The 12,214-nt window shown below is 43.6% G+C and overlaps 1 protein-coding gene across 1 annotated transcript; it reads left to right on the forward strand.

Moving 5' to 3' along the window:
• Positions 1 to 9,984: 9,984 nt before the first annotated feature.
• LOC123992895 (RING-box protein 2-like) lies at positions 9,985 to 11,676 on the forward strand. Its single transcript, XM_046294511.1, has 3 exons — positions 9,985 to 10,268; positions 10,785 to 10,832; positions 11,241 to 11,676. Exons 1-3 carry the CDS (start codon positions 10,094 to 10,096, stop codon positions 11,357 to 11,359), a joined length of 342 nt encoding a protein of 113 aa, XP_046150467.1. The 5' UTR covers positions 9,985 to 10,093; the 3' UTR covers positions 11,360 to 11,676.
• Positions 11,677 to 12,214: the final 538 nt, after the last annotated feature.

The raw sequence follows: 12,214 nt of genomic DNA on the forward strand, positions 1-12,214 counted from the left end.
CACAGGAGACATGGAAGACAGGATGGACGCTGGCGGAAGCAGTCGCACAGCGACTGGATTGACGACCTGGGAGACACGGAACGGACCAATGAACCGCGGAGTCAACTTACGAGAAGCTGTCGTAAGAGGAAGGTTGCGAGTGGAAAGCCACACTCTCTGGCCGCAACAATACCTTGGACTCTTAATCCTGCGTTTATTGGCGGCTCTCACCGTCTGTGCCCTGTAACGGCAAAGTGCAGACCTCACCCTCCTCCAGGTGCGCTCACAACGTTGGACAAACGCTGAGCGGAGGGAACGCTGGACTCGGCAAGCTGGGATGAGAACAGAGGAGGCTGGTAACCCAGACTACTCTGAAACGGAGATAACCCGGTAGCAGACGAAGGAAGCGAAGTGAGCGTATTCTGCCCAGGGGAGCTGTTCTGCCCAAGACGCAGGGTTCCTGAAAGAAAGGCTGCGTAGTATGCGACCAATCGTCTGATTGGCCCTCTCTGCTTGACCGTTAGACTGGGGATGAAACCCGGAAGAGAGACTGACGGACGCACCAATCAAACGACAGAACTCCCTCCAAAACTGTGACGTGAATTGCGGACCTCTGTCTGAAACGGCGTCCCTAACGGGAGGCCATGAATTCTGAATACATTCTCAATAATGATTTGTGCCGTCTCCTTAGCGGAAGGAAGTTTAGCGAGGGGAATGAAATGTGCCGCCTTAGAGAACCTATCGACAACCGTCAGAATCACAGTCTTCCCCGCAGACAAAGGCAGACCGGTAATGAAGTCTAAGGCAATGTGAGACCATGGTCGAGAAGGAATGGGGAGCGGTCTGAGACGACCGGCAGGAGGAGAGTTACCCGACTTAGTCTGCGCGCAGTCCGAACAGGCAGCCACGAAACGGCGCGTGTCACGCTCCTGAGTCGGCCACCAAAAGCGCTGGCGAATAGACGCAAGAGTGCCTCGAACACCGGGATGACCCGCTAACTTGGCAGAGTGAGCCCACTGAAGAACAGCCAGACGAGTGGAAACAGGAACGAAAAGGAGGTTACTAGGACAAGCGCAGAACAGGGTTCCTGAAAGAAAGGCTGCGTGGTATCGACCAATCGTCTGATTGGCCTCTCTGCTTGGACCGTTAGACTGGGGATGAAACCCGGAAGAGAGACTGACGGACGCACCAATCAAACGACAGAACTCCCTCCAAAACTGTGACTGGTGGACATAGACCTGAGACGACCGGCAGGAGGAGAGTTACGGCAACAGGCAGCCAACGAAACGGCCGGCGCTGTGGAAACAGGAACGAAAGGAGGTTACTAGGACAAGGTTCTAGTGCTTGTCCTGTCTTTCAATTCCCAGACTGGGAAGAATCCCCTCGGGATCAGTTTAAAACGAGCGAAAAACAACGCCCAACGAGCTTGACGTTTGGCAGAACGGATGTACTCAAGGTTCTTATGGTCTGTCCAAACGACAAAAGGAACGGTCGCCCCCTCCACCACTGTCGCCATTCGCCTAGGGCTAAGCGGATGGCGAGCAGTTCACGGTTACCCACATCATAGTTGCGCTCAGATGGCGACAGGCGATGAGAAAAATAAGCGCAAGGATGAACCTTATCGTCAGACTGGAAGCGCTGGGATAGAATGGCTCCCACGCCTACCTCTGAAGCGTCAACCTCGACAATGAATTGTCTAGTGACGTCAGGAGTAACGAGGATAGGAGCGGACGTAAAACGTTCTTTTAGAAGATCAAAAGCTCCCTGGGCGGAACCGGACCACTTAAAACACGTCTTGACAGAAGTAAGAGCTGTGAGAGGGGCAGCAACTTGACCGAAATTACGAATGAAACGCCGATAGAAATTAGCGAAACCTAAAAAGCGCTGCAACTCGACACGTGACCTTGGAACGGGCCAATCACTGACAGCTTGGACCTTAGCGGAATCCATCTGAATGCCTTCAGCGGAAATAACGGAACCGAGAAAAGTAACGGAGGAGACATGAAAAGAGCACTTCTCAGCCTTTACATAGAGACAATTCTCTAAAAGGCGCTGTAGGTTGAACCCGGTACTCAAAATGCCCTAACGGAGTATTAAACGCCGTTTTCCACTCGTCCCCCTCTCTGATGCGCACGAGATGGTAAGCGTTACGAAGGTCCAACTTAGTAAAGCACCTGGCTCCCTGCAGAATCTCGAAGGCTGATGACATAAGGGGAAGCGGATAACGATTCTAACCGTTGTCATTCAGCCCTCGATAATCCACGCAGGGGCGCAGAGTACCGTCCTTCTTCTTAACAAAAAGAACCCCGCCCCGGCCGGAGAGGAAGAAGGCACTATGGTACCGGGCGTCAAGAGACACAGACAAATAATCCTCGAGAGCCTTACGTTCGGGAGCCGACAGAGAGTATAGTCTACCTCGAGGAGGAGTGGTCCCCGGAAGGAGATCAATACTACAATCATACGACCGGTGAGGAGGAAGGGAGTTGGCTCGGGACCGACTGAAGACCGTGCGCAGATCATGATATTCCTCCGGCACTCCTGTCAAATCGCCAGGTTCCTCCTGAGAAGTAGGGACAGAAGAAACGGGAGGGATGGCAGACATTAAACACTTCACATGACAAGAAACGTTCCAGGATAGGATAGAATTACTAGACCAATTAATAGAAGGATTATGACATACTAGCCAGGGATGACCCAAAACAACAGGTGGCACGAGACGTAGACTCTGGAACTGTCCAGAGAGGTCGGAAACCTGAGCAGCCAGGTTTTCCACGGCCTGGCGAGCAGCGGACAATTCCTGCTCGTGTCTGCCGAGCATGGCTCCTTGGATCTCGACGGCAGTGTAACGAGCGTCAGAAGTCGCTGGGTCCATTCTTTGATCGGTTCCTTCTGTTATGCAGGTGAAGGAGGACCCAAACGCTACTTAACAGAAACAGAGTTTATTAATGCTCAAAACCGAATAACTGAAATCCTCTAGATAGTAGAGGGGAAAACAACTGGAGAAGCGGCCACAGACTGCAGGTCGCTTCGGGTAGGCGCAGGCCGTAGTCAACTGAGACACCTGCTCACACGCAGCGTCTGAAGAAGGCACAAAACACGACAGGACAGGGTGATACACAATCACGGCAAAAAACACGACAGGACAGGGCGAAACGCAATTACAGCATGGAATACAAAACAAGGAACCGATGGAACAGGAACGGATCACAAAGGAATAAATAGGGAGTCTAATCAGGGGAAAGGATCGGGAACAGGTGTGGGAAGACTAAATGATGATTAGGGGAATAGGAACAGCTGGGAGCAGGAACGGAACGACAGAGAGAAGAGAGAGCGAGAGAGTGAAAGGGGGAGGGGGAGAGAGAGGGATAGAACCAAACAAGACCAGCAGAGGGAAACGAATAGCATGGGGAGCACAGGGACAAGACATGACAATAAATGACAAACATGACATTTATTGGGGATTTTATGATTTACTTCATGTTACTTTGATAAGTTTCAGCCATATGTCCTACTGTATGGCTGTTAGTATTCTTTAATGTTAGAGCTGGCAATGCTGCTTTGCGTATTGCTTATCGTATGTAGTATTATTCTGTACTGCCATACGTGTTATTATTGCATTGGTTGCAATACTTTTGCAGAAGTGGTTTAAATTGTTGTTAGTGGACATGGACTTTTTCATGCACACACTACCACAGTGTTGTCCATAGTGTTAAGGTGTTTTATTGTGCTGCCATGGGCAAGCTTCTAGAGTAATCCCAGCTTGCTCATGCTCAGAGTCATTTATGACCATGTGGCGCCAGTGCAGATCTGATACAGTCAAAGCCAGGCAGATTCTCACACAAGACTGGAGAGAGAGGGTGCCATCAATCTTGACCCTTTGTCAATCCAAGTCATTTGTTTCTCTGTCTCTCCAAGAGGTGAATGTTTAAAAGCGAGTGACAGACAGAGGAGCAGCTAATGGATTTACTAACAGGAAGTTATTTAGGGTTTTTGGCAGGGCCGAGCTCTAATTTTGGCAGAAGCAATCCGGCCTGGGTAGGGTAGGGCCTGAATGTCACAGGCAATGGGGTAGAGCTCGGTCTTAAAATTCATGCCCGTTCAGGGCTCTAACCCACACTGGGTTCCAAGCTCCTAGTTAAAGGGTGCTTGCTAAGTATATAAATAGTGCAATGATTAATATGGAGTGATGGGTGTTTGACACAGTCACAGCAAATCAAAGAGGAGCGGGGCAGGAAGACCAAAGGTAGTGCTGAAGAATCCCCACAGGACCCAGTTCCCCCTTGGCAACCCGAAATAGGGCTGGGGAGATGGATCACAACAGGGTCAAAGATTTACTGAAAAACAGCCATGCCTATGTTCTGTTGTGACTACAGCTTCATATAGCATTGCATGATGGGAAGGTTCAAAGGGTTTATATGAATACACTTATAAAACACGTAACCACACACCTGCACACACAAAAACACACATTTACTTGCACACACAGTCGAGTGGAATTGGAAAAACTTTATCTCTGTCAACTACTTCTAACACCACTGAACCTGTTATCCACTGGCAAGTGCAGACGAGACACAGATACTCTTTCCCTCTACTCAGGACTGTCAGTGTGTTTCTCTCATCATTCATCAAATACCAAGCTATATTGTATACAAAAAAGGGGGAATTTATATTATCTTATACTAATACAATTGCTCAGAGAAAAAGTAAGTAAAAGAATAAATAGTGGTGGCAATCTTTTTGACACCTAAGATTGTTATAAATAAAATCAAACAATTAGATCTGCTTCAACAAGCACACCTGATTCAACTTGTCAACTAATCATCAAGGTCTTGAGTTAAATCGGGTGAGCTTGCCTGGGGCTAAACAAAAATGTGTGCTGTTAAGAGTACTCGAGGACTGGAGTAGGGAAACGGTGAATCAAGGAACTGAATTGTGGCCTTGCATGGCTTCCTGTTTCACTGGGGTATAAAACTCAGGTAACCTTTCTTCATCACAAATGAAAAGAGGAAAATGGTTGCTGACTTTCATAAATCAGACAATTGGTAAAAGAAAAACATCAAAATCCACAAACAAATGGTTAATTGACCACAAACTCTAAATGTTGCAATGGCCATGTCAGTCTCCAGACTTGAAACACAATGAAAATCTGTGGTTTGAATTGAAGAGGGCAGTCCATAAGAGCAGACGAAGAATATCAAGGATCTGGAAATATTCTGCATGGAGAAATGGTCTAAGATCCCTTCCAATGTGTTCTCCAATCTCATAAAACATAGAAAAAGGCTAAGTACTGTTATCCTCGCAAGGGGAGGGTGCACCATGTATTGAAAACACAGGTGCTAATCATTTTGACCCCTATCGTTTTCTCCGCGCATTTGTATTAGAATATAATAGTACAATTTTCCCCAAGAAATGCACATTCGATATAGCTTGGTATTTGTATTATTTTATACGGTCTTTTTTGCTCATCTTTATCAAGGGTGACAATTATTTCAGGTGACTGTATATTTCAGCAACCCCTCCTTAACCCATCTTCACTAAGCATGTAGACGTAGGGCCGGGAGGCCAGATGAGCCAGATGTCCTCTGTGTGAAAGGTGAGAGGGAGGGGAAGCTTCCTCTCTCTGCAGTGGGGCCAGGTTGAGACCAAAGGTCCTCTTCCTATCTTAGGAACACAGAGGTGAGGTGAGAGACAGTACAGGCAAGGCTTAAAGGGATTGAACGGGATCGTAAGCACTTACAAATTCATAACATATTGTGCGAATTGTAATTTGTAACATAAAATACGTTGTTTTTTTGCAGGAAGTAACATATATGGATGACGTTGTGCACAATTTTCAGGGATGCGTTTTAGCTTGTGAGCACTACTTTCTAAACTACTGGTTGAAATGATAGAAAAACCTTTATAAACACATCTTTATATTAGGGAGAGAGGCATCGCTACAGGAACTGTCTGTCAGCCAATGAGCAGTAATCCATCTCAACAGGTTGCAGGTGTTTCTTTCTCTCGAGGCAGATCTTGTTGTGCTCTGTTGCTTATGTAATTTTCTTCAGTAGAGTTTGAAGCCACTGCATCCTGTTCCGTGCCCCTCCTCTGGAAAGCAGCGGGGATCATCTTTAATTCCTACAGAATCCTGTCCAAAAAAAACAACCCAGGGCTTTTGACTGTTCCTCTATTTTTTAAACATTTTTATTTCACACGGAGGTCTCATCCCAGACTCTCCTACTGTTACTGGGAAGCATTTCAAACCCATGGTAGACCGTTGTCTGCTTTCATTATGATCTATGAAGATCCTGATTTTAATATCCTGATTTACAGCTCAAACAATTCATGTTAAATCAGGTTGAACAGAGCAATTACAGCGTGTTTCTGTTCAATTCTGTCAGAGGTACCAAGATTGAACACTTGTTGTGACAGATGCTTCGGGGCGTTAGCCCCACATTCAATTAGGGATTGGACGTCTTTATTTGACCATCAATCAGGATGATGAAGTGGTTTGACACCGGCGATGTTGACAACCTAGTTTGTTCTCATGGCAACATGACCTTGGTTTTATTATTTCGGTATTAAATCATTGAATAAAGGCTAATGTTTTGAGTCACTGTCTAAAGGCAGAGGAAGAAAGAAAAGAAGAGGGGGAGGCCTACTGAAGTTGGTCTTTGACTTGAGAAGCTCCACTAAGTCTGGATCAGAAAGTACCAAGGGACCACTGAACTTTATTCAGGTTATCTGCATGGCTTATTGTTTGTGGTGGGTCAGAGGGGCATACATTTCTGTCAGAGATAGTCTGAGAGCCATAACTCTTTTTATGGTCTTCCAGAGGGAGAAATACAGAGGAACGAAACAACAGCATCATTCGGGGACTGAAGACCTTAACTCATCTGCATCTCCACACTAGGTGCACTCTGTGCTCCAAAAACACTTAAACCAATTTACCTCCACTATAGTGCTCTTACAGGGAATGTCTGATGCAATTAATCTGGTCAGTTTTTGTTACTATCCAGCTAGACGTTTTCCTTCCAATGGCAGGAGGTTAAGACTTGCCTAGTTAAATAAAGGTTAAATATTTTTTTTTAAATAAGAGTTCTCAGGGCACTCGTAGCATGCTCTGCAAATTGCCCTATTCCCAGAGCCAATGTGTTATTTATTATGGCCCCAACTTCAGCACATGGATAGGAGCTGTACACTTACATCCAGAGGCTTCTGCTGCAGGCACGTGCACAGATAGGGCTATACCTGTGCAGAGCACATGCCCCTTTACCCTTCCAGTCTCCAAAGAGCCCTTTTCGGTGGTGGTATAATTTCACCAATTAGTGTTTTTTTATTATATATTTTTTATAAATTCACTAAATTCTCATCTATGCTTCAGAACCAAAAAGTTGAGTGTCTTGATTGTTGACCAATGCCCAGTCACTTGCATTGGGTGCGCATATCCAGGTTAGTGGCCAGAAATAACTTATTTGCCTGCCAAAATAATGGCAAGCTACATTTGCTCAGCAATTGTGCGCACATGTGCGTGTGCTGGGGTTGCAAGTTTTGTACAACTCCTTTTTTGGGGTTCCAGGTCAAAATGTTTGAAACCCACTGGGATACATGATAGTGGCAACAATTGGAGTTGGGTTAGATATAGTAATGGTAGGCAACAGTATTTCATACAATCATCTATTTTCACTTTAAATGTGTTGGTCATTGTTATTAAGTTCAGCATTTATTCCAGTTCAAAATAGTTTTGCAGATGTTGCTGCTTTCCTCTCTTATAATAATTGCTAAGAGTCTGTGACCGCTGGTTGCAGAACAATTTTTTTGGGGTGGTGCCCTTTTTTTGGTTTGTGCATAAGGTCTGTGTGTGGCCTTGTTCTACTTTGACATGTGTATTGTGTTGCTCGTATTTAAATGGTTCTGTATGCGTGATTTAAATCTTGCTGAGGGAATTGATATTGTACACATGTTAAATGTTTAGATTCTGGGCTGGTTTACCCTACCCAGATTAAGGCCATGTCTGGACTAAAAAGCCATTTTAATGCATGAAGATTCTCCCAAGGAGAATGCTTTTAGTCCGCAGTAGGCTTAGTCCTGGTCTGGGAAACGGCACTATAGCTGACAGTAATTCAGATATGCCCTATTAAAAACACAATGGTCTGCTGATATTATTCTTTGCAGTGGTGGAAAAAGTACTCAATTGTCATACTTGAGAAAAAGTAGAGATATCTTAATAGAAAGTGACTCAAGTGAGTCACCCAGTAAAATACTACTTGAGTAAAAGTCTAAAAGTATCTGGTTTCAAATGTCCTTAAGTACAGTGGTGGAAAAGTCCTCAGTTGTCATACTTGAGTAAAATTAAAGCTATACATAAAATGCCTTATATTAAGCATACCAGATGGCATGATTTTCTTGTATTTTTTATTTACGGACAGCCATGGGCACCAACACTCAGGCATCATTTAGAAACACAGTATGTGTTGAGTGATTCTGTCAGATAAGAGGCCGTAGGGATGACAACCCGTTACATTTACAGGTGTGGGAATTGGACTATATTGCTGTCCTGCCTGAGCATTTGAAACGTAACGAGTACTTTTGGGTGTCAGGAAAAATGTGTGTGAGAAAAAGTACATATTTTCATTGGGAGGGTATTGGAGTAAAAGTTGTAAAACATATACATAGTAAAGTACAAATACCCCAAAAAACTACTTAAGTATTACTTCAAAGTATTTTAATTTGGACCTAATACTTGGACCTAATTGGACCTTACTGAGAACGACATTGGAGATATTGCTCTTAAAGAGAGGAAAGAAGGTAAGGCTACAGCTGGCTGGCTGATGATGGCAAGATGGAGTGGACTGGATTTTGTACTCCAGCAACAATATTATAAATACTGAGAGCATGCTGGGTGGAGACTCTTCAGAGTGTAACCTTTAGATAGGTTTCTCCAGTTAGCCAGCCTGAGTTCTCATAGTGTGTTGTATTTTGTATTATGCCCTGGCTTTGCTGAACTAAACTGCCTCCTTTAAAAGTCTGTCACCCCTCGAATAAGCACCAACATATTTGCTACCATTTCAAAGATTTCACATAAGAGGGAGAGAAGGATCACACTGAGATCAAAACAGAGCTGAGTGTATTAATAATACCAAGAGTGTGCAGAGCTGTCATCAAGGCAAAGGGTGGCTACTTTGAAGAATCTCAAATATATTTTGATTTGTTTTAACACTTTTTTTTAGTTACTAAATGATTCCATGTGTTTCCATAGTTTTGATGTCTTCACTATTATTCTACAATGTAGAAAATAGTAAAATACAGAAAAACCCTTGAATGAATAGGTGTTTCCAAACTTTTGACTGGTACTGTATTGACTCAGGGGTTAATACTGATCTAATCAAGATGTGTTTATATATATATATATATATTTTTTTACAAATGTTACAATTATTCCACTTTGCCATTGAGTTATTTGTGTAAATCATTAACAAAATGACATGTAAATCGATTTTAATCCCACTTTGTAAAACAACATGAAAAAAGGCAAGGGGTGTGAATACTTTCTGAAGGCACTATATATATATATATATACATTGTTTAGATATGGTTACATCTATGTAGTGGCAAATGTTTGGAAAGAGCTGAGTTGTGTAAAAGTTTAGTGCCATTATTAGTATAACAGGCATTTCAAGTGTTTGTTTTTTACTCAATTAATTGAAAAAGTACAACTGAGCAACCGTAGCCATACAGTATATTAAACACACACACACACACACACACACACACACACACACACACACACACACACACACACACACACACACACACACACACACACACACACACACACACACACACACACACACACACACACACACACACACACACACAGCAAAATAACCAGAACAGAAGGGTGCACAATACGAGCATCTGTTACCTTTTCTTAGCTTCTTGAGACCTACAGTGAAGTATTTTACCTTCATTCGCAGTACCTACCAATTTCCTCTTTGTCTCCGCCATGTGTTCGTTTGTTAGTACTGCAGGTGTTTTAGCACATGAGGGCCTCCTGGTTTGTTTGTTTGCTCCACGACTAGCTAGCCTGTTTATTTCGTCCATTTTGTTTTACCTTTAGCTAGATTATTCTATGGCAGAGATGGAAGACGGTGAAGAGCCGGGTTTAATACACTCTCTCAGCTCTAATTCGGGGTCAAAATCGAGCAGTGACAAGATGTTTTCTCTCAAGAAATGGAATGCTGTGGCAATGTGGAGCTGGGATGTGGAATGCGATACATGCGCCATCTGTAGGGTCCAAGTTATGGGTACGTTTGTTTGAATCAGTGATTTAGCTAGCTAGCCAGCTACAGTAACTAGTTATAGTAGGATACCCATAGGCAACTATTGGTGTGCATTAAGCTAGCAACAACAACAACAACAACAACAACGATAAATACAGTAGCTTAGTGGTCAGACAGTCACCTAGCTAAGCTGATTAAGAGATGACCACCATGTCATGGGCAGACAGACCGATAATGTATCCTAGTTGGATAGCTTAGCTTGCCAGATCATATCTAGCTACAAAACAGACAACTAACGTTAGCTAGCTAATATAGCTAGCGTTAGAATTCTGAAAACATGACTCAAGGCATTGTAAGGAATCAAGCTAGTTACAGTAACCAACTAACCTCGCATGGGGGGACTGAATTGCTATCAAGCTAGCCAGCTGTGTCAGTCCATATGTCACCATGTAGGAATGGTCAACGACAGCTGTGCACCAGTATAGCTAGTTGGTTAGTAAGTTTCCTTGATATATATATATATATAACTTCTCTTTGCAGATGCATGCTTGCGGTGTCAGGCTGAAAATAAACAAGAGGACTGTGTCGGTAAGCTACTTTAAACGTCTTAGCCAAACATTTATATAGCCCCAAGACACCAATCTGGTGTTATAAGACCAGCGGTAGGTATGGGTGTCTGCTCCAATGTTGGGGAAACCTGGATACACATTTTATAGCTCCAGAACCGGGCCACAACTCCTACTGGTCTCACACCAGGAGATGTGCATGTGACAGATACACCTGGGTTTCTAGTCTAGTATATGGGGTTACAATTTGATAAAGCCAGGGTATCTTAACCTTGGTAAAGCAGAGTTTGTACTGTATATGCATTAGGATACATCTATTGATTGTGTGTGTACCAATATGCTTTACCATCAATTCGGCTGACATGCTGAATTTGAAAATACCATGTAGCACACAATTTCATAGTGTGCTTCTGTCTCCCCTCTTTCACAGTGGTATGGGGAGAGTGCAACCACTCTTTCCACAATTGCTGCATGTCTCTCTGGGTTAAGCAGAACAATCGCTGTCCACTGTGCCAGCAGGACTGGGTCGTACAGAGAATCGGCAAATGAGAAGTCCCTCTAACTTCCCCATCCTTCCACTGCAAGTTTGGGCAGGAGACCGGACTGAGAAACTTCGACCTTCTATGTACATGTGTGTGCATGCCGCTGTCATTCCTTCGATGTTAAGATATAGAATGAATGGCCAATATCCAGGTGAAGACGTCCTTGCCCCGCTGTTTGATGGAAACATTGGCAGGTGCAGGGCAATGTTGAAGAACTCTGAGGATAGGTGCTGCGTTTGGTGTCTTTGTTACCTTTTTTTTTGTGTCGTTCAAGATTTTTTGTGAGAGAGAAAAAGTTAGTTATTAAAAATAAATCTACACTTAGCTTTGTTATTTCTTCCTTTTTAGCATTTTAATGTTATGGTTGCATCCCCTCAGACCATGAGGTGTCTGCCTTTCTTGCTACCTGTAAGAGCCCATTTAATACGTCACCTACTAATCAAGATAATGTTCACAGAATACTATGGTTACAAGCAGACCTGTATGTTGTATAGGAATGTAACACCCTGTAGCTTCCATGTGGGAAACAAGGAAAATTTGACCTATAGCAATGGCCACTGTACCAACACACCTTTTCCTATGACTGAACATGCCATGCTCTGCCTTTTCAACTAATGTAACAGCTCAGATAAACTAAACTACTTTGTGTATACATGCCAACTCATTTAAAATCAGCACAACTACAGGGGCTGTTTTGGATGCACGGAGTTGTGCAATAATATATGACATGACCTGAGTTGTGTAATTGCTGAGATGATGTACATACAGTGCACAAACAGGAAGAAAAATAATTTGTTTCACTCTGATACTATACAGACAATAACTGTCAAAAGTTTGGACACCTACTCATTCCAGGCTTTTT

The sequence above is a fragment of the Oncorhynchus gorbuscha genome, linkage group LG13 (assembly GCF_021184085.1).
Source record: "Oncorhynchus gorbuscha isolate QuinsamMale2020 ecotype Even-year linkage group LG13, OgorEven_v1.0, whole genome shotgun sequence".
In the NCBI taxonomy this organism is placed as follows: domain Eukaryota; kingdom Metazoa; phylum Chordata; class Actinopteri; order Salmoniformes; family Salmonidae; genus Oncorhynchus; species Oncorhynchus gorbuscha.

Bases quoted from the DNA above. Each gene is read 5' to 3' on its own strand.
- LOC123992895 (XM_046294511.1), top strand. From the start codon at position 10,094: ATGGCAGAGATGGAAGACGGTGAAGAGCCGGGTTTAATACACTCTCTC. The intron at 10,269-10,784 runs GTACGTTTGTTT...TTCTCTTTGCAG, and splicing joins CTGTAGGGTCCAAGTTATGG to ATGCATGCTTGCGGTGTCAG. The intron at 10,833-11,240 runs GTAAGCTACTTT...CCTCTTTCACAG, and splicing joins TAAACAAGAGGACTGTGTCG to TGGTATGGGGAGAGTGCAAC.